Source organism: Cynara cardunculus, unplaced genomic scaffold (genome assembly GCF_001531365.2).
Source record: "Cynara cardunculus var. scolymus isolate 2C unplaced genomic scaffold, CcrdV1 Un_Scaffold_835, whole genome shotgun sequence".
Classification (NCBI taxonomy): Eukaryota; Viridiplantae; Streptophyta; class Magnoliopsida; order Asterales; family Asteraceae; genus Cynara; species Cynara cardunculus.
The window spans coordinates 20,619-39,133 of NW_020200629.1; the positions used below are offsets into that span (position 1 = coordinate 20,619).

The window sequence follows — 18,515 nt, forward strand, 5'->3', positions numbered from 1 at the left end:
TCATCCATCGGGAACAACGTATCTTAATGATGCGGATGATCTTCTTACCTTGAAACTTTAATTATATAAGTTTCAATTTTAGATATTTACACTTAAATCGATTTCAACTTTTATCGTAATATTTTCTTGCATTTACTATTTTATATTGTATTTATAGTGTTATTATTCGTTCACTGCGCAAATTTTGTTCAGCCGAGGTTTGTTTTGTTTTACCTCGACAGGTTTAGGATCTAACCTGGGGGCAAGATGAACGGTCAAGATGGCTTAGGATGCAGAAAGAATAATTTTTAGATTGGTACTTTTGCTATGTAAATATGTTAAACGGATGAATATTATTGGTTGTAATGTAATATTTGGGAGTTGTGTTAAAGCTCTATACTTTGAATTGTATGTTTTTTATTCTTTTTTCGAGTGTGTCACGCCTCATCTTAGGTCTAGTAGGATGAGAGTGTTACACAATTATGGGGTTTTCTACGAAAATAAAGAAAAGACGAAAAGTAAAAATGACAAAAAGATTAATGTTACAATAAAGAAAAAAGCAAAATAACAGAAATACCCACAAGTTTAATGGATACTGTGGATGGTTGATAGGACGAGAGATCAAAACGTTAAAACATGCAAACAACCATTCTGATAAATAACAAACTGAAGTTCTAGGTCCAATGTTGGAAACTCAAGAAACTACAGGGACCGATGTTTGAAAACTCACAAAACTACAGGGATCAAACCTTATGTTTTTTAAAACAAAGCAAATGGGGATATATATATATAAACTGGGCCTGGGCTTGGTGAGATTTCGTTACGTTCGAAGAGGCGATTTTCCATAAAACAGACCCATTCCGCCTATTAAATTCCCCAACTAAAACCCTAGATTTGTAGTTATTAGTTTATCGTTCATACTTTTGGAGTAAACGCTCGTACTATCAGGTATCTTTCTATGCTCAATTACGTATCATCTATACTTTTCTTTCATTGATTCGTCTCTGTTTTACTTTAAACGCTGATTTCAAGTGCTACGTCTTCTTTGTTACTGTAGATCGGTATTCACATGTTATAATATATGTGAGGGGGCTTAGTAGTGTAAGGACGACTTGACCCGCAACCAAGATTGCACTGAAAATCGCCCGCGTCTCTAATTTAGTATAACATGTGTATCATATGTGATGAAAAATACCACATGTGATTGTCTATTGTAAAAGGATGTTCTCACGTTCTCATAAAATAAATGTGTTCTTGTTTGAACTCTTTCTTATATATATATATATATATATATATAGAGAGAGAGAGAGAGAGAGAGAGAGAGAAAGAGAGAGAGAGAGAGTTTGTTTCAAATACAACCCATCGCATTTGTACAACCAATACAACTCAATAAATTAAGATATTTATGAAAATGATGTGATTCATTTATTATGATTTAAATATTTATGGAAGATAAATATGGTTCATTAATTACGATCAATACTTTATATTAGGAAACAATCAAAACTTCTATAAAATGACATATTAATCAAATCAAATGGATGGTTGAGATTGGGTTGTATTGGTTGCACAAATGTCAAGTGTTGTATAATAACCAACCTCTCTCTCTCTCTCTCTATATATATATATATATATATATATATTACTAGGTTCGATCACGTGTATTACACGGGGTAATTTGAAAAATTAAATCATGTCAGGAACTTACCTTACAGATATAAATGATCATCGAAAATACATTGCACTTCAGACTTGTACTCTTGAAATAATTCTGAAGAATAACTCTTCAGACTTGAATTTATAAATGAAATTATATCAATAATTAGTTAAAATGAAGTTAACCCTAGAATAAAATTAAATTTAGAAATGAAACTATATCAGTAAATTGAATTTAAACTTAGCGGTAAATTTAGAACGATTCTTCAGACTTGTACTCTTAAAATAACTTTTAAGTATAACTCTGAAGAATGACTCTAGACTTGAATTGTACTATTGAAATAACTTTGATGTAAACTCTTCAGATTTCAGAGCTCTGTATAATCAAGAAAAGTCAACTTTTGTCAACGTCTGCCACAAATCCCCCACAAATTCGTCACTGAATTTAAGTATAACTTACCTTAATTGATTTTTATATTTAATTATACTCTGTCGGAAATGTTTAAGAAAACTTTTTTTTATTCTTTTTCCTTCCAAAAAATACGTTTTTAAAAAGAAAAATCCGACGGATTGTAATTTTTTAATAAAAAGTTATATTCCGTCGGAATTTATTTAAAAAATATATGTTTTATAAAAAAAGAAAAAACTTTTTTTAATAAATTCCGACGAAATATAATTTTTTATTATAAAAATTAGTATTCGTCGGAAATTTTGAAATTCTTTTAAATATATATATATATAAGGAAAAAAAATATAAATAAAACTTTTTTGAACATTACCGACAAATTTCAGACGGAATTTGCATTTAGCGGCGGGGTTTTTTCCGACGGCAATATCCGTCGGATAGTTGTTTTTTCTATGGATTTCTGACGGATTTTACCGTCGGAAAAACCGCATTTTTTAGTAGTGATCAATCAAATGGGGATAATTGAACTGTTAATGTAAATTGTGTCTAGATACGTTCAAATGAGTCTAATTGAACCACTAATGTAAATTGTGTCTAGATACGTGTTTAGGCAGGAAAACAAGAAATTGTCTCATCAGAAGATGACACGTGTTATCCAAGTTATTTATTATAAGTATAGATTTCATCACATATGATACTAAATCAGAGACACATGCGACTTTTGGCGCGATCTTGGTTGCGGACCAAGTCGTCCTTACACCACTAAGCCCCCTCGCATGTATTATCACATGTGATAAGAGTGTTTTTGATATGATACTATAATCCATCAAGACCATCACATGTCATGTTAAATCATAGACGCAAACGACCTTGGGCGCGACCTAAGTCGTAGAACACGCCGTCCGCACAACACCAGGTTTCTCACGTGTATTATCACATGTGATAAGGGTGTTCTCGCATTCTCATAAAATGAAGGTGTTCTCTTTTGAACCTCCTCCTATATATAGGGGTCCATTCAAGGAAGAATTGATTAGTTTATGATAACTGTGAGATTCAATCTCAACCACAAATCAATGGATAAACTAGAAAACTAATATTTTTTTGGTAATTTGACTTAAAATTTAAAGGGCATTTTAGGTATTTTAAATTTTTTTTGTCTCTCCTCTCTCTCTCTCCCTCCTACATACGGTCTCCGACGAACATTATATGATACCTAAAATACACCAAGATACACAATGCAATACCCAAAATATATACAATGTGATGCCCAAAATACACTAAGTAAACTTTGAGACCACTGTGATACCAACTATGGTATCACTGTGATACCAACTATGGCAGGGATGGGGGAAGGGAGATAGGTAGTGAGGGAGTCACAATGACAAATATGGGGCTAGCTGTCGGAAATGCTTACAGGTGGGTGTTTAGTGGTCGATTACCAAAGAACGTCTTGGTCAGACAAGATGATCGGAGGAGGTCACTAGAATGGTGGTGGGTGCCTGAGAAGGTCACCGGATTTGGTCCCATTGTTTTTTTTATTTGTTTTTTTTAAGTTCCATTGTTGATTGAAACAATCTTGGTTAGCACCAAATTGTAAAGGAAATTGCTAAAATAGGGTTAAATTGAATAAGTTTAAGATCAAGAGTTATATGGTAAATATTGTAAATATAAATATGAAATTATTATTATTTTTTAAAACCAAAATCAGATTTTCTCTCAAGTTCATATGATTTCTCCTCCTTCTCTTTTGAAACCTTGAACCTTATCTCTAAACCTCAAATCTCTTATGAAACTTCAAGWTTCTTGAAGATTGTATGTTAGAATTGGAACTAGCACTCAAAATAAGGTATGTTTATGGTTTGATTTTTATGATTTCTTCTTCTTTGGGACAAATGGATTAAACCCTAAGGGGCTGTTTGTTTTTTTTTTTAAAAACCTCTGAATACCATGTAACATCCAATTTCTAATATGCGCAAATTATTTGATAAGTATATTTAATTTTGGGTTAAAGAGAATCTAGGATTTAGTGGGAGTTGGGTTTGAAATTTTAGAATTATACTTTTTAGGAATATATTAGAGGATTTGGGAAAAAATTTACGTCGAAAAGATACGTAAAACGGAATTTTTGGGAGATYTTTTCTGGAATATTTTTGTTGGATGTTATAGATTATCTTTTTATGAACGTGTAGGCGAAAACCTCATAGAAAACAAAGATCCGAGCGAAAAGTTATGAATAATTTAAGTGTTGATGGTCAAAATGGGTACCTAGCCAGGCCAACCCGACCTAACTCGAGTTTTAGCATTATAAATTGGATTTTTGGCCCATTTTTTTTCTTGTCAATTAAGTCCAGAACTCACACACACACTAGAGGTGCGATTTTCACACACATAGGCTTGATTCAACTCAAATTAAAGAGGAACTACAAGATCTTTGAAATATTTGATCATCAAGTAAGCTATAATCCATTATTTGCACTTGTTCTTGGTTGACATTCTTGTTATACGGATTGTGTTGGTCCCAAAAGGGTCTACAAGAATACTAAACAGTTTGTAAAGGGGGGGGGGGATGAATACAAACACAAAGTTTTCAAATTTAAAATATATATTGATAGAGAAGATCAATACAGATTTTACAAGATTGTTTGCGGAAAGATAAGGTAAAAGAAACCTATCTAAACAATCTTAAGTTACACACAAAGGTTAGCAATTACAAGAAAAGAGATTGCTAAAAAAATATCTTTTACTTTAAGCTGAAAGAAGCTTGAAGTAAGAATGAGGAGAGAGAGTGATGCGCGCACTCTGCATGGAGAAGAAATACTTCTATTTATACCCAGTGCATTAAATGTCCATTTAATGCAGTAAGGTAGGGTTTAAAGCGCGTGTCAAGCCTTAACAGGAAGACTTGTCCTTTGTTACAGTGAATAGTACAAAAACACTATTCTTGAACAGACATCCTTACCTAAAGTTGGTGGACAAAGAGTCGACTAATCGGCTCCGTACCGTACTATCTTTAGTAAAGGTATGGGTTTGTCCTTTTGTGTGTGCAAGGACAAAACAACAACAATCGTGCTAAGCAAGCTTCCTTTGATCGCTGAATACTGGAATAACCTGAAGGTCTCATCATCATTCGCTGAAGCTAGAGCAGTCTTCACACATAGTTAGACAGGCTTGTAATCACTGAATACCGCTTCAGATCACGTATGTGCTAGTCTCTAATCTTCAGTTTCAGTCTTCGACGTTTGCTGAAGGATCTTTGGTGTGAGTGTTGTTTTCTTGAAGTATTGTTGTATCTGAATGATTTACAAAGCGAGTTCTTCAGCGATCACTGAACATACTCAGTGTATTGATCGTTGGAACTGAAAATACAGAAACTAAAATACATCGAAAGGAAAAATGGATTATTATCAAATCACTGAGAGAGAGGATCAACAGATTGCATGTTGAGTTAGAGTTAAGGTTTCATATGGTTTGATCTTAAGTGTATAAAATGAGTGCATTTTAGTGTTTATGGYATGAAATGGTCATTAGATTCAAGAGATTATCAAGATTTATGCAAGTTCATCATATGAACTTTGACTTGATTAAGTCAATGATTTGGGAGATAATATACATGATAAAATAAAGGTTGAATTTTGGTTGTTTATGTCAAATATGTTATATTAAGTTGAGATTCARAMGTTRGAATAATTTGGAATCGAAATGGTTTGAGAAAAATGTTTGAAAATGAGAATGTTGACTTAAGAATGCATTGAAAGTGTGCAGACTTTGAAAATMTGTATAAAATCATAGAAAAATCCAAATGAGGTGAGGCCAATTTCCTTAGTTAGATATTTGAGTCTAGTTTAATTCTTATTTTATGACCAAGTCATGAATCCGAGTTTAAAATGGGTAAAATAGTTCTGCATGCAGCAGCTGTACATAAAAATTTAGGTAAAATGTTCAAATAGGATATGTGTATATCATGAGTTTCTTGTATTGGTTGCTTATGATATTTTGTATATTTACTCCAGGGGATAATTAAGACATATTTTGATGCTTTGGAAGCAATTTAAGTGTGGTAGATTGGACTTGCTTTGTGAGCTCAATTCGGAGCTTTTTGGTATTATACGGTTGCCCRATGAGTTATATAGTTAATTGTTACATATTGATTTGAACATATATATTTTTATATGAATGTTTTTGGTCTTGAATGGAGTCATACGATCTTGATTTGTCTTTGATTCCGTCTCTTGAGTCAATTCCTTATTATTATCTCGGTACATCGGTTTGCTTTCTGGATCCGGACTCGTTGTTTTGTTCCTTGAATTGTACGCCATAGTACGGGTACTACTTCGTGTGGCACGCCGAAAGTTTATGATGAAGTCAAGATCCCGGGTTGGACGGGTGGGACTTTCTGCGGTTGTGAATACTCATTGCTCGAAGAGGAGGAAGAGCAATGAGTAGGGAACCTTGGCACATACCCGGTAGAGGAAGGCGGGCAGTGCGAGGTTTTCCGTAATGTATGATTCTGACTCGAACTTTGGCATGAGCGCGGGAGGTGAAGGACGGGGTGATGCACTGTCTTCGTTATGTTTACCGATTTGATCTCTTGAATCTTGATAATTATTGGTATTCTAACATTGTTGATTATATTTGGTTGTTGATCATGTCTCCTTGTTGTATTGAGCATCAATGGTATAGTATCTTATGGTGATTTGAATATGGAATCCTATGATCTTAGCATCCGGTACGTAATTATTCACTCGGTTTCTTGTAAGTCTCGGTTTGCATGTAGATGATGTCTTGAACTCTTTTATTGATAAGAGTTTATTATGTATGTTTATGAACATGTGCGATATTGATATGTAATACTTAACTATTTAACTCACTAAGCGTTAGCTTACCATTTAAGTGGCAACCTCTCTCAGGAAAGAAGACGGATAAAAAGAAAAAACCTGTTGTTTGACTTGAAGATTTATCGGGGAACTTGAAGATTACGATCTTGCTTTTGGGTAAATAGTAGCTTATTATTGTATCTCATAGTTTTAGTAAGTGTAGCTTATATATAGTCTTGTTCCGGTTATAAATATGTCCCGTATTCTTTTGCTACTTAATTTGGATTGTAAGTAAAAATCCGTTATATCCGGTTTGGAATTATGTTTCGAGTTGTTTTATCACTAAAATAGAACGGATATTTCAAAGTTTTTCTAGAAAATTAATATCCCATATTTTGAGGTTAATTAATGTTATATCCAGATTTGTGTGTTTCAAAGGGTTGGTCCATTTTCATCGCCTCTGGACCAATTCATCGCCTCTGGTCCATTTTCATCGCCTCTTGTCCATTTTCATCGCCTCTGGTCCATTTTCATAGCCTCTGGACCAATTCATCGCCTCTGGTCTTCTTCCAAACTTAGTCATTTCAGCAGCCTCTGGTCCATCGCCTACCTCTGGACCAATTCATCGCCTCTGGACTTCTTCCAGACTTAGTCATTTCAGCAACCTCTGGTCCATCGCCTGCCTCTGGACCAATTCATCGCCTCTAGTCTTCCTTCAGACTTAGTCGTTTCAGTAGCATCTTCAGATTTTCCATCCGTGGCCCCGATTGCTTTGTTAAAACTTTTAGAATAATTAGGATCAATTTTTGGTCCTAATAATTAATAAATTATATTTTATTGGAGATTTTATAAAATTGGTAATTTGGGGATTTCTTAAGCGAGATGTTACATACCCTCTGAAGTCTGAATCGGTCAGACCTTTGGGTATTCAGTGTGTGTGTTTTTTTTTTCCAATTAAGAGATTAAAAGCTCTGATTAGGTCTGAATCATTTACAGAAAAACTAAATCCTTAATTCCTCTTCTTTTGAAAAACGTCGCCTACCTCTGGTCTCTCTCAAGCTCTCGCCTACCTCTGGTCAAGTCTCTCGATCTATCTCTTCAAGCTCTCGCCTACCTCTGGTCGTGTCTCTGAATCAGCTCTCGATCTCTCAATCTAAGGTATCCATCTCGATTTCAATTCTTGTTTGATTTATGTTTTGGTTCTCGGTCTACTTCAAAATTCTATGGTGTATAATTTTTGTTTTGGTTCTCTTTGCTTGGTTGATTTCTGTGTTGGTTCTTTTTCTGTTTTGATTACGAGATTTCATACACTGTGTATGAAATAATCACTGTCAAATGACATACATTGGTATCTCTTTCCGGCTTTCAAATGAAGCACCTTCATTTGATCCTACATTCTCTGTAATTCTTTTTTGTAAAGTGGGTAAATTTTAGTTTTGGTTCCCGATCTACTTCAAATTTCTGTTTTGGTTCTTAACCTACTCTATTACTTTAATCTAAACAGAAAAACTAAAAATGGATCTACTGTGTGCATCACAAAAATAGATACTTTATGTGTTGATCACAGTTGCTAACCTTACTCTCTCCATATAAATCTCTACACGCGGTGTCAAAAATTATGTAGATTGCATCTAGTAAAGGATTCCTATAATGAAGAAAATAGTTTTCTTATTCCATTGATAGTTTGATCGTGTAAGCATTCGCTTCACCACAAAGTTTTATAGCCTCAAAAAGCTCCTCTGCCACTCTGGGTAGTAATCCTTTCCTATGGTTGACCGTTTCCAAAATGTTGTCCCCCTGATCCAAAAAGCCAAATATGGACTTCATTTGAAACAACTGTTTTTGGAACATTGCATTCACTATAGTACATATCACCTCCATGGTATAAGTCTTTCCTACTCCAGTATGTTAAATTACAGTTATCAAAGTGAAGTAAATGTGATAAGATCAATTTGTTCTTCACCTTATAGAGAAATTAGGAAGTGGGTTTTTGATGTCATCAAGAATGGAATCCTTAGGCTTCAGCAGATCTATGTTAGAAACAGAAGCAGGAGCTTTCTCACCACTTAAAAGTGTTGCTCAATTTTATTTACAAGATGGCATGCTTTTTGGTTGAGTTGGTTAACTRTGATTATGGAAAAAGACAACATTTTTTGCTATGGTGTTCATGAAATCCACCTACCTTCAAAAAATTTAAACTAATTTGACATTGCAGTTAGGTAATTCATATCCTTGCTTCCAGTTCAATTTTTTGTTCTTATTTGTCGTGGTGGGAAGCTGTTTTTACTGCTGCTCCCTAGCATTACCCTTCAATGTTTGCTAGTGTTCTTATTAGTTTGTTTAAAATGCAAGTAAACTAATAATTTTTTATTGGTTCAAAATGAACCAATCTAATAGGTTGAAATTTTGTGATGTTTGCACCCGTTCTTTTCTTTTGTAGCATAATAGTCGCTTATCTTGATTTACTTGTAACGACAGGTCTTTTGGTTCCAAAGCTCAGCTCAAGAATAATTAGGCAAGTTGTTGGAGTAGTAGGGTTCCCCACAATGTATTCTTACATTCTGCTTTGGTGCAATTGAGGAAAATTGATCAAAAAAAGAAAGGGAGGGTCCAAGAAGCAATTAATTACTACATGATCGAGTCTTCGATCGCCTTTTTTGTTTCTTTTATGATCAATTTATTTGTGACCACCGTCTTTGCTAAGGAATTTTATGGTATCAAGCAAGCCGATAGTATAGGCCTTGTAAATGTTGGGAGTATCTTGAACAATTAATGCAAAATGAATATTGATTCTAGTTGTTATGATACTTTTTCCTTGTTTTATATTGTGCGTTGAATCAATTGATGTATTTCAGTTGAATTTTTGAATGTGTTAAAAATAGATGGTTGTTTACAAATGGTTTAAATGATTGGATATTTCAGTTGAATTTAATTGAAATGAATTGATTCAGATTTCAAACCTCAGAAGTTTGTCAGTTTACAAAAATAAACAGTCTTATGATTCAGATTTCAGACTTCAGACGTAAAAACAAACAGTCTGACTGATCAGATTTCAGACTTCAGCACCACCTCTTAAAAATCAGAAGTGAATTCAGACTTCACACTTCAGCACCTCTTAAAAAAACATACGCCACCTAAGTGTATTCATGAACATAGGTGGAATATTGATGATTTGAGGTCAGATTTCTTCAAGTTTGGTGTTGTTGGAAGTGGCAGATTCAATTCTGTAAGTTTGAAAAATTGTATAAAATAAATCATTTGTCAAAATGAGATGTTATTTATATAGACAGAAAGATCTACGAGTGAACTACAATTTTGTAGTTTACACCAAAACTTAGTTCTGAGTTTAAGTGACTCGAAAACATTGATTTTCCTAGCCCTGTTATGCATCTATGAAATTGTCTTCAGTTACTGTAAATTTTGTAGTAATTATCCAAAGCTCCAAATTATGTAAATTCAATTTCTTTGAAATCCTAAGAGGTATATCTACAAATTTCATTACAAGAAAGTTTGGTTCAAACTCTAAATATGAGAAAAAGACTTAAACTTTAGGTGTTAAGAATCTGTTCGCTACTGTGTTGCTATGTAGAAATTGGATTTTTACAAATTTTGTTTAAGGTCCTAATAAGTGTATTCAATATTTATTGAGTGTCCTAAGAGTATTTTAAACATATTTTAACTATAAGGGCTTGAACTTGAAATTGATGAGAATTGTTACCGAAAATCGTCTAAAGGTATTTTTTTTTATTAATCTGGATATCCAACCCGCTATGCGAGCCGACTAATCCCAGGGCAACCACCTGCTTTGCAGGTATCCCAGAATCACCACATTTGAACCTCCGTGGCCACAAGGGGATTTTTGTTCCTTCTTGGATTTGAATCTGTAACCTCCAGGAACTTTTGATCTTTGGAGCCAAGCTCAAACCAATCAGACACCACCCTTATCGTTGTCTAAAGGTATTTTACGAATAAGTGTAGGTAACCCGGAAGGAAAGAACAATTCATAAGCCTCAAGTCTTTTATGAGCATTTCTAAAAACACTTCAAAGGTACGAATATATACTTTCTTTCAGTATGTGGGTAATCAATTATAATGATTATCCATTCAATGAAATCTTGATCATGGTATACATCCACAAAAGTGGAGGTTATCAAAATGTTATCCAGAATCTTTTGTGTTTATGGGATGTCTTGTCTTAAAGACTTTATATGCTTGAGAACTTTTATCTATTAATGGTGTCTTTTATGATTCTTGACGATTAATTAATTTGAAAGCTTCATTGTTTTATTATTCTAGTTATCATATGTTAAATTATTGATATGATTAATGAGTTTGAGTTTAAGATTGATGAATTTAGATTTGACTAGGCTTAGTACTCGGGCACGGGTATTGAGACGCCTCCATGATGGCTAAAATAGTCATGACATTCTCATAAGGGCTATATGGCCAAGCCAAATAGAGATGTTGGATGCATCCTTGAACCGGATACCACTTACCATGGTTACCGGATGAAGCCGAATACCAATTACATTGGTTACCGGATAGAGCCGAATATCAATTAAATTGGTCATCAGATAGAGTCGAATATCAATTACATCGGTTACTAGAATAGAGCCGAATACCAAATATCTCTAATTACCGAGGAATGAGATAGTGTAGTGCCCGTCACTTCCATTTCATTACGACGCCTGATTGGACTGATCATCCATCGGGAATAATGTATCCTAATGATACAGATGACCTTCTTACCTTGAACTTTTAATTATATAAGTTTCAATTTTAGATATTTACACTTAAATCGATTTCAACTTTTATCGTAACGTTTTCTTGCATTTACTATTTTATCTTGTATTTATAATGTTATTATTCGTTCACTGCGCAAATTTTGCTCAGTCGATGTTTGTTTTGTTTTACCTCGATAGGTTCAAGATCTAACTTGGGGGCAAGATGAACGGTCAAGATGGCTTAGGATGTAGAAATAATAGTTTTTAGATTAGTACTTTTGCTATATAAATATATTAAACAGATGAATATTATTGGTTGTAATGTAATATTTGAGAGTTATGTTAAAGCTTTAATACTTTGAATTGTATATTTTTTATTCTTTTTTCGGGTGTGTCACGCCTCATCTTAGGTCTAGTAGGATGAGGGTGTTACACAATTACAGGGTTTTCTACGAAAATAAAGAAAAGATGAAAAGTAAAAATGACAAAAAGATTAATGTTAAAAAAAAAAGAAAAAAAAAGCAAATAACAGAAATACTCACAAGTTTAACGGATACTGTGGATGGCTGTTAGGACGAGAGATCAAAACGTTAAAACATTCAAACAACCATTCTGATAAATAACAAAACTGAAGTTCAGGGACCAATGTTGGAAACTAAAAAAACTATAGGGACCGATATTTGAAAACTCACCAAACTGGGCCTGGGCCTGGGTTTCGTTACGTTCGAAGAGTCCATTTTCCATAAAACAGACCCATTCCGCCTCATTAAAATCCCCAACTAAAACCCTAGATTTGCAGTTATCAGTCTATCGTTCGTGCTTTCGGAGTAAACGCTCGTAACTATCAGGTATCTTTCTATGCTCAATTACGTATCATCTATACTTTTTCCTCATTGATTCGTCTTTGTTTTACTTTAATCGCTGATTTCAAGTGCTACCTCTTCTTTGTTACTGTAGATCGGTATTCAAAAACGATCGTTTGTTCCGTTAAGCGATGGCGCTGGTGAGTTTTTCGTTCTCAATTGTGTTGATTTCGTTTAGTTTCTGTTTATTGGGGATGGGTTTGTGATGGATCTCATCGTTTATCAAGTCATACGGATTTAAGAATTTGATATTCATATCGTTCACTGATTTCAACTTTTTTCGTAGTCTTTGATGTGAAAGACATCAGTGGAACGTTATTTTTATATACATGGCCATCTTTTGATTTGCTGTTTCCCGTAATCAATTTTGATTTTATTGAGTTATATCTCTTTACCAAGTCTCCAAGTTGTTTCTGGTTTTTTTACATGATCAACTGGAAATGCTAGATGTTTAATCATGCACTAAATCTTTTAGTTTCTCTTCTGTTTTATATATGGGACTGAACTGTTATGTACATCCGATCGTCTGATTGAATCCGTTTGATTTTAATAATTAGTAAATTATAGGTTATGGATAAATTTCTAAACGAACCCTTTGATTTAGAAACTGGTCAGAAAACGAGAGTTTTTAGCTTGTAATCTTAGTAGAAATTACTAAACCTGACAAATCTGTCACTTTTTAGCGTGTTTACCAACGTTTATTTGTACGTCACAACCGTTATCTTTGCGTTTTAAAATCATTTTATATCCCAACGAAGGGCTTACGTTGGGTTGAGATCATTTGATATTTATATTTGGTGTCAATCGATTGCTTTTTGTTTGATGTGTTGTATGACCTGGTTGCAGATCATGCATTCTGGGAGTGTAAACAAGAATGTTTACAAGGCGCTAATTGCTGCAGAATATCTTGGTGTTGACATTAAGATGGCTGATAATTTTCAGATGGGTGTGTCAAATAAGACCCCTGAGTTTCTTAAGATGAACCCTATTGGAAAGGTACATTTTTTATTTGAGTTAAATCTTCAAATCCCATAGCATGCTTAATAAAGCTCCCGAGCTTCTTAAGATGAACCCTATTGGAAAGGTACCTTTTTTTTTAATTTGATTACACTTATTATAAAAATGCAAACTTTATTCGATGTTTTACATGTTATGCATCGTGGTTGTTGCAGATTCCTGTCCTTGAGACTCCTGATGGGGCTGTCTTTGAGAGTAATGCAATTGCTCGTTATGGTGAGGGATCAAATAGCTTTTGTTTTCGATCTTCTTTCAGTTGTGGGTGATGGTGCTTATTTTATCATCTTTGTTGCTGCAGTTGCCCATCTGAAGCCTGGAAATTCTCTTGTTGGCTCTTCACCAATAGAATATGTAAGTTCTCATTCTTTTCGTTTACGTGTGGTCGTTTCTAGTGACGATGGAATAACCATGCTTATATGTTTTCTTTCATTTGATCTTGATACAGGGCCAAATTGAGCAGTGGATCGACTTTTCTTCATTTGAGCTTGATACAAATTTTAGGGGCTGGATCATGCCAAGACTTGGATATGCTACCTACATCCGTCCTGTTAGTTACTCTCTTTCATATGAAAAGATTCATATTCTGAATTTTGCTCTCTTTTAGCCCTCTGCCTAAAAATTAGAAATTTTTCCTGTTTGGTGGCTTAATGGGACTCTGTAATGGTGTTAAACCTCACACACTAGTAAGTGTGAAGGTCAACTGAATGTAGTTGAATATAATTATGTCTTTTTAAATTTTATTGATTGGGGTTGCATACTATTTTTCTCTATTACGGTTTGGGGTCCAAATGATAATTTTATATGTATGATTTTTTGAAGGCTGAGGAGGCTTATATTGCCGGTGCGAAGAGAGGTCTTGAAGCTCTGAACACACATCTTGCTTCACATACTTTCTTGGTTGGTCATGCCGTGACCTTGGCTGACATCATCTTGACATGCAACATGTTGTACGGCTTTAAAATGCTGATGACAAAGAGCTTCACTTCTGAGTATCCTCATGTTGAGAGGTATTTCTGGACCATGGTTAATCAACCCAACTTCAGTAAGATAATTGGTGAAGTCAAGCAAGCAGATGCTGTTCTTCCTATTCCTTCAGCAAAGAAGCCAGAACAGCCAAAGGAGGCTAAACCAAAACCCGAGCCTAAAAAAGAAGCCCCCAAGCCCAAGCCTGAAGCTACTGCCGGGGAGGAGGAAGAGGCACCAAAGCCCAAGGCAAAGAACCCTCTTGATTTACTACCCCCAAGCAAGATGGTTCTTGACGACTGGAAGAGGCTTTACTCCAACACCAAGACCAACTTCCGCGAGGTTGCAATTAAAGGTATTTTTATTTTTGTATTCCTTTCATCTCTCATTTGAAGCTGAAACTTTTACCTCTGCTTTTGGTATTGATTTGCTTCTAGTTATTTGGCTTCCTGTTATGGCAGATGCCTCTGGTTTTGCTTGTGCAGTTATTGATTTATATTCTCTATAGGATGGTTATTTGATTATAAGATTTTGCCACAATTTTTTTTTAATCAATCTATGTAATCAGGTTTCTAAATTATTTTGTACCCGTTTTAACTGTAAACCTGTTGAACGTGTTTATAAAATGTTTGACACAGATACCCATTTATAAAATGTTCTAAGTGGGACGGAAAAGGGGAAAATAAACTTGGTGTTTCCGGTTAACATTGATTTAAGAAATTAAACCAGACTATGTTACATTTTGACGCATTTTGCCTAAATAGAATATCAACATAGTATGTGAGCTAATGCATTTGTTAACTTTTGGTGCAGGCTTCTGGGATATGTATGATCCAGAGGGCTACTCTCTTTGGTTTTGCAACTACAAGTACAATGATGAGAACACTGTCTCATTTGTTACCATGAACAAGGTTGGTGGTTTCCTGCAGAGAATGGATCTTGCACGGAAGTACGCTTTTGGAAAGATGCTCATCATCGGGTCTGAGCCACCATTCAAGGTGAAGGGATTGTGGCTATTCCGTGGGCCAGAAATCCCCAAGTTTGTAATGGATGAGTGTTATGACATGGAGCTGTATGAGTGGACCAAGGTCGATCTTTCTGATGAAGCACAGAAGGAGCGAGTGAACCAGATGATCGAAGACCAGGAGCCTTTTGAAGGTGAAGCTCTTTTGGATGCAAAGTGTTTCAAGTGAGAGAGAGAGAGTACTATGAGCCACCAAACCAAATCTTGAGGGTGTAGGTTTTTTGTTTCAAGTGTGTTTTAGGTACTGTTATATGCGCGAACTATATGTTTTTTGTGATGTTTTTCCACCGTATTATTATAATTTATTATCGAGGTTGGTCACTTGTCGATTGATGATTGTTGCTTTGTTTTGCATTACCAGATAATAGGACAATACAAGTAGCTTTAGCATCGTTATATTTGCATGAATGACACTCAGTTCATATCTTTAGTTTAAGTTCTATCATTGACAAGGTTTAAAAAATCGATAAGAATCGATTCCGAACCACAATGCTAGCAGATGGCAGGCCTCCGCTTTTATTTTCATTTTTTCCGCCAGTTGTTAAGAAAAAAGACTCTCGGTGATCTTTGATTGGGTGGGGTAGGCAGAAGTTGATCCGGTAGATCGACTAGCAGTTTCAGCTACTGCTCGTGATGATGATTTTGATTAGCGAGATGTTCACTTTTACTTGGATTATGCAATAGATTTTGCTTATTCTCCTCCCACGACGTGCCTAGCTATTACATTCCGACTCATGCATTTGCCGATCAAGTAAATCACATCCAAAGTGATGTGCGCTCATATAGAAAGAAGCATGCCTTCCCGAAGTAGCATCCTTAGACTCGTCCTTATTGTGGGAGAAGAGATGAAAGATTCATAGTTTCAAAGACCTTTCTGTTGATAAGGCATTAAGGTATTCTTTCTTCGGTTTTGACGTTTTCATGTATAGACAAATCGTTAATTCCAAAACCCAATAAACCTGGGAAGCTACGTCGTGTTACTCAATCACATAAAAACGACAGTGATGGATGCAATTTCTCAAGTATTAAATTCTCATAGGTTCAAGAAAGAAAGAGGGACTCAACATTCTTTGCGCAGAGTTCTATTACTATTAATGGGTGGCTCCGCGATTTCTTATGGGCACATGAATCCAAGGTGATTCAGTCTTATGGGTTTTCTGCATATGGCCTTTTTTTTCTAGGTGTTCAATTTGTATGGGCTTTTAGTTTAATGTTTTTATTCAGTGGACATGGTTATTCGCAAGAACTTGTTGAATCCATCGTTTGGGCTCATAATAAATTAAAAGTTGCTCCTGCTACCCATCTGAGAGCCTTAAGCATTTGACAAGGATGTGATGTAGGAGTAACCCATTACCTTCCGGGGTCAAATTGCCACAACATGGGTGTTCTTCTTAAAAAGAATTATTGCAGTAGGATAATGGCTAGGAGGACTTGAAAGGCATTATGTCATTAAGATTTCCAAGGTTTAGCTAAGGCTTAGCTCAGGACCCCACTACTCGTCATATTTGGTTTAATATTGCTACCGCACATGACTTCGAGAGCCATGAACTCATGATGATATTACTGAGGAACGTCTTTATCAAAATATTTTTGCTTCTCACTTCGGGCAATTAGTTAGTTGAGCCTAATGGACAATTTAATGCTTTTTGGGCCGTTTTGTGCTGATTTAGACCTTAATCCGCATGAAGGTAATGCTACAGCAGGAGCAAAGAAACGTAGCAGCTTGTACGCCGAGCTGATCGAATTCAGAGGAGATATTTTGAAGTTGAAAGTCTTTTGTGGATTACTTTATTTCCAAGCTACTAAGATAATTAAAAATGAATGTTATTTTCTAGCCCATGCGACTTAAGAGGAAAGATTGTGTTGTGGGCCATATCACAAGTAGTGACAACTTGAGTTATGATATGTGGAGGAATGCTTGTCTCAACCTCTGATTGAGTGTTCTTAAGTTGATGGTTGGATGCTAACCGTTATTTCCTGAGTATTGGATCTAACGATGGGGCATCACCTTGAGCTGAAATACGCTGCAATACCCGTCCACCAGATTGTTTATTTCAAGTCTCAACTAAACTTTGCACCCTTGCATTCTATATTATTGTTTAATTGTCTGATTTAGCTGTAAATCACTCACAAAGATATTTCTTCGAATTCGCCCTCTGAAGCTGACTTTTCAAATTTGACTTCCTAAAGATTTCAAAGCTTACTTTCCTTGTCGATCGATAATCGGTATCTAACAACGTATTACTCGTAATAAACGATAGTGTTTAGAGATGTATACTTGCATCACTATTCAGACCACAACATGAACCAATATGTAATTCACTCTAAACTAACCTTTTGGATTTTAGATAGAAAATGATAAAGCTTTAGAAAAGGACTAAAATGCCCCTCATTTGACCCTTAATCAACGCTCGAAGATGGGCGATGTTATTCAAAGGGCCGTAACTATAACACCGAAGACCAAATCCATAACAAACATAGTATAAGAACACTACTCATTTTTTTTTATCAAAACACATGGACCAAATTCATAATTTACTCTTAAAAGTAGAAACAATGTTTTTAACTTTGAACATATACACAAATTTTTGGTTCATATCTATTTAAAATAAGAGTGGATTACACTCCTTGACTCTTTTTTACAGTTGGTTTCTTTGGCCTCTGAAATTCATAAAGTACATCAGTGAGGTCTAGTTTTCGCGTTTCAAAGCCCAAACAGATCCCATGTACGAATCCAAGGAGGAATAAGAATCTCATTTGTGTCCATAGAGGTTCAAATGCGGTGACTCTAGGCTACCCGCAAAATAGATGGTCATCCTGGGATTAGCTGGCATGCATAGCGGATTGAATATCTAGGTTAATAAAAAAAGATTATTCTCTTCAGATCGTTGATAAGGCTCTAATAAGTCTGTTAAATGGCCCTTAGGTCAGGGCCAAATTCGTCTTTTTACCCCTTATTAGCCCTCTCTCTCTCTCTCTCTCTCTCTTAACTAGCTTGCTACCCGGGAAGCCATAAAAGAAAAGAGAAAGCTCGTAGGCGTTATTCAGTAGACTTAACGGAGCCTTCTT

General features: G+C 35.1%; 1 protein-coding gene across 2 annotated transcripts; it reads left to right on the plus strand.

Annotated features, from left to right (window-relative positions):
• The first annotated feature begins 12,373 nt into the window (after positions 1 to 12,373).
• LOC112502013 (elongation factor 1-gamma-like) lies at positions 12,374 to 15,779 on the plus strand. Of its 2 annotated transcripts, XM_025105811.1 has the most exons (8): positions 12,374 to 12,427; positions 12,537 to 12,582; positions 13,289 to 13,438; positions 13,615 to 13,675; positions 13,758 to 13,810; positions 13,905 to 14,006; positions 14,279 to 14,777; positions 15,236 to 15,779. In XM_025105811.1, the coding sequence occupies exons 2-8, from the start codon at positions 12,574 to 12,576 to the stop codon at positions 15,613 to 15,615; spliced, it is 1,254 nt and encodes a 417-aa protein (XP_024961579.1). In that variant the 5' UTR covers positions 12,374 to 12,427; positions 12,537 to 12,573; the 3' UTR covers positions 15,616 to 15,779. The 2 variants fall into 2 exon arrangements, with proteins under 2 accessions (XP_024961579.1, XP_024961580.1); XM_025105812.1 differs by lacking the exons at positions 12,374 to 12,427; positions 12,537 to 12,582; positions 13,289 to 13,438 and adding an exon at positions 13,507 to 13,526 and having other exon boundaries at positions 15,236 to 15,626.
• Positions 15,780 to 18,515: the final 2,736 nt, after the last annotated feature.

Excerpts from the sequence above, each read along its gene's own strand:
- LOC112502013 (XM_025105811.1), top strand. Across the intron at positions 13,439-13,614 it reads AGATGAACCCTATTGGAAAG|ATTCCTGTCCTTGAGACTCC; the intron begins GTACATTTTTTA and ends TGGTTGTTGCAG. Across the intron at positions 14,778-15,235 it reads CCGCGAGGTTGCAATTAAAG|GCTTCTGGGATATGTATGAT; the intron begins GTATTTTTATTT and ends CTTTTGGTGCAG.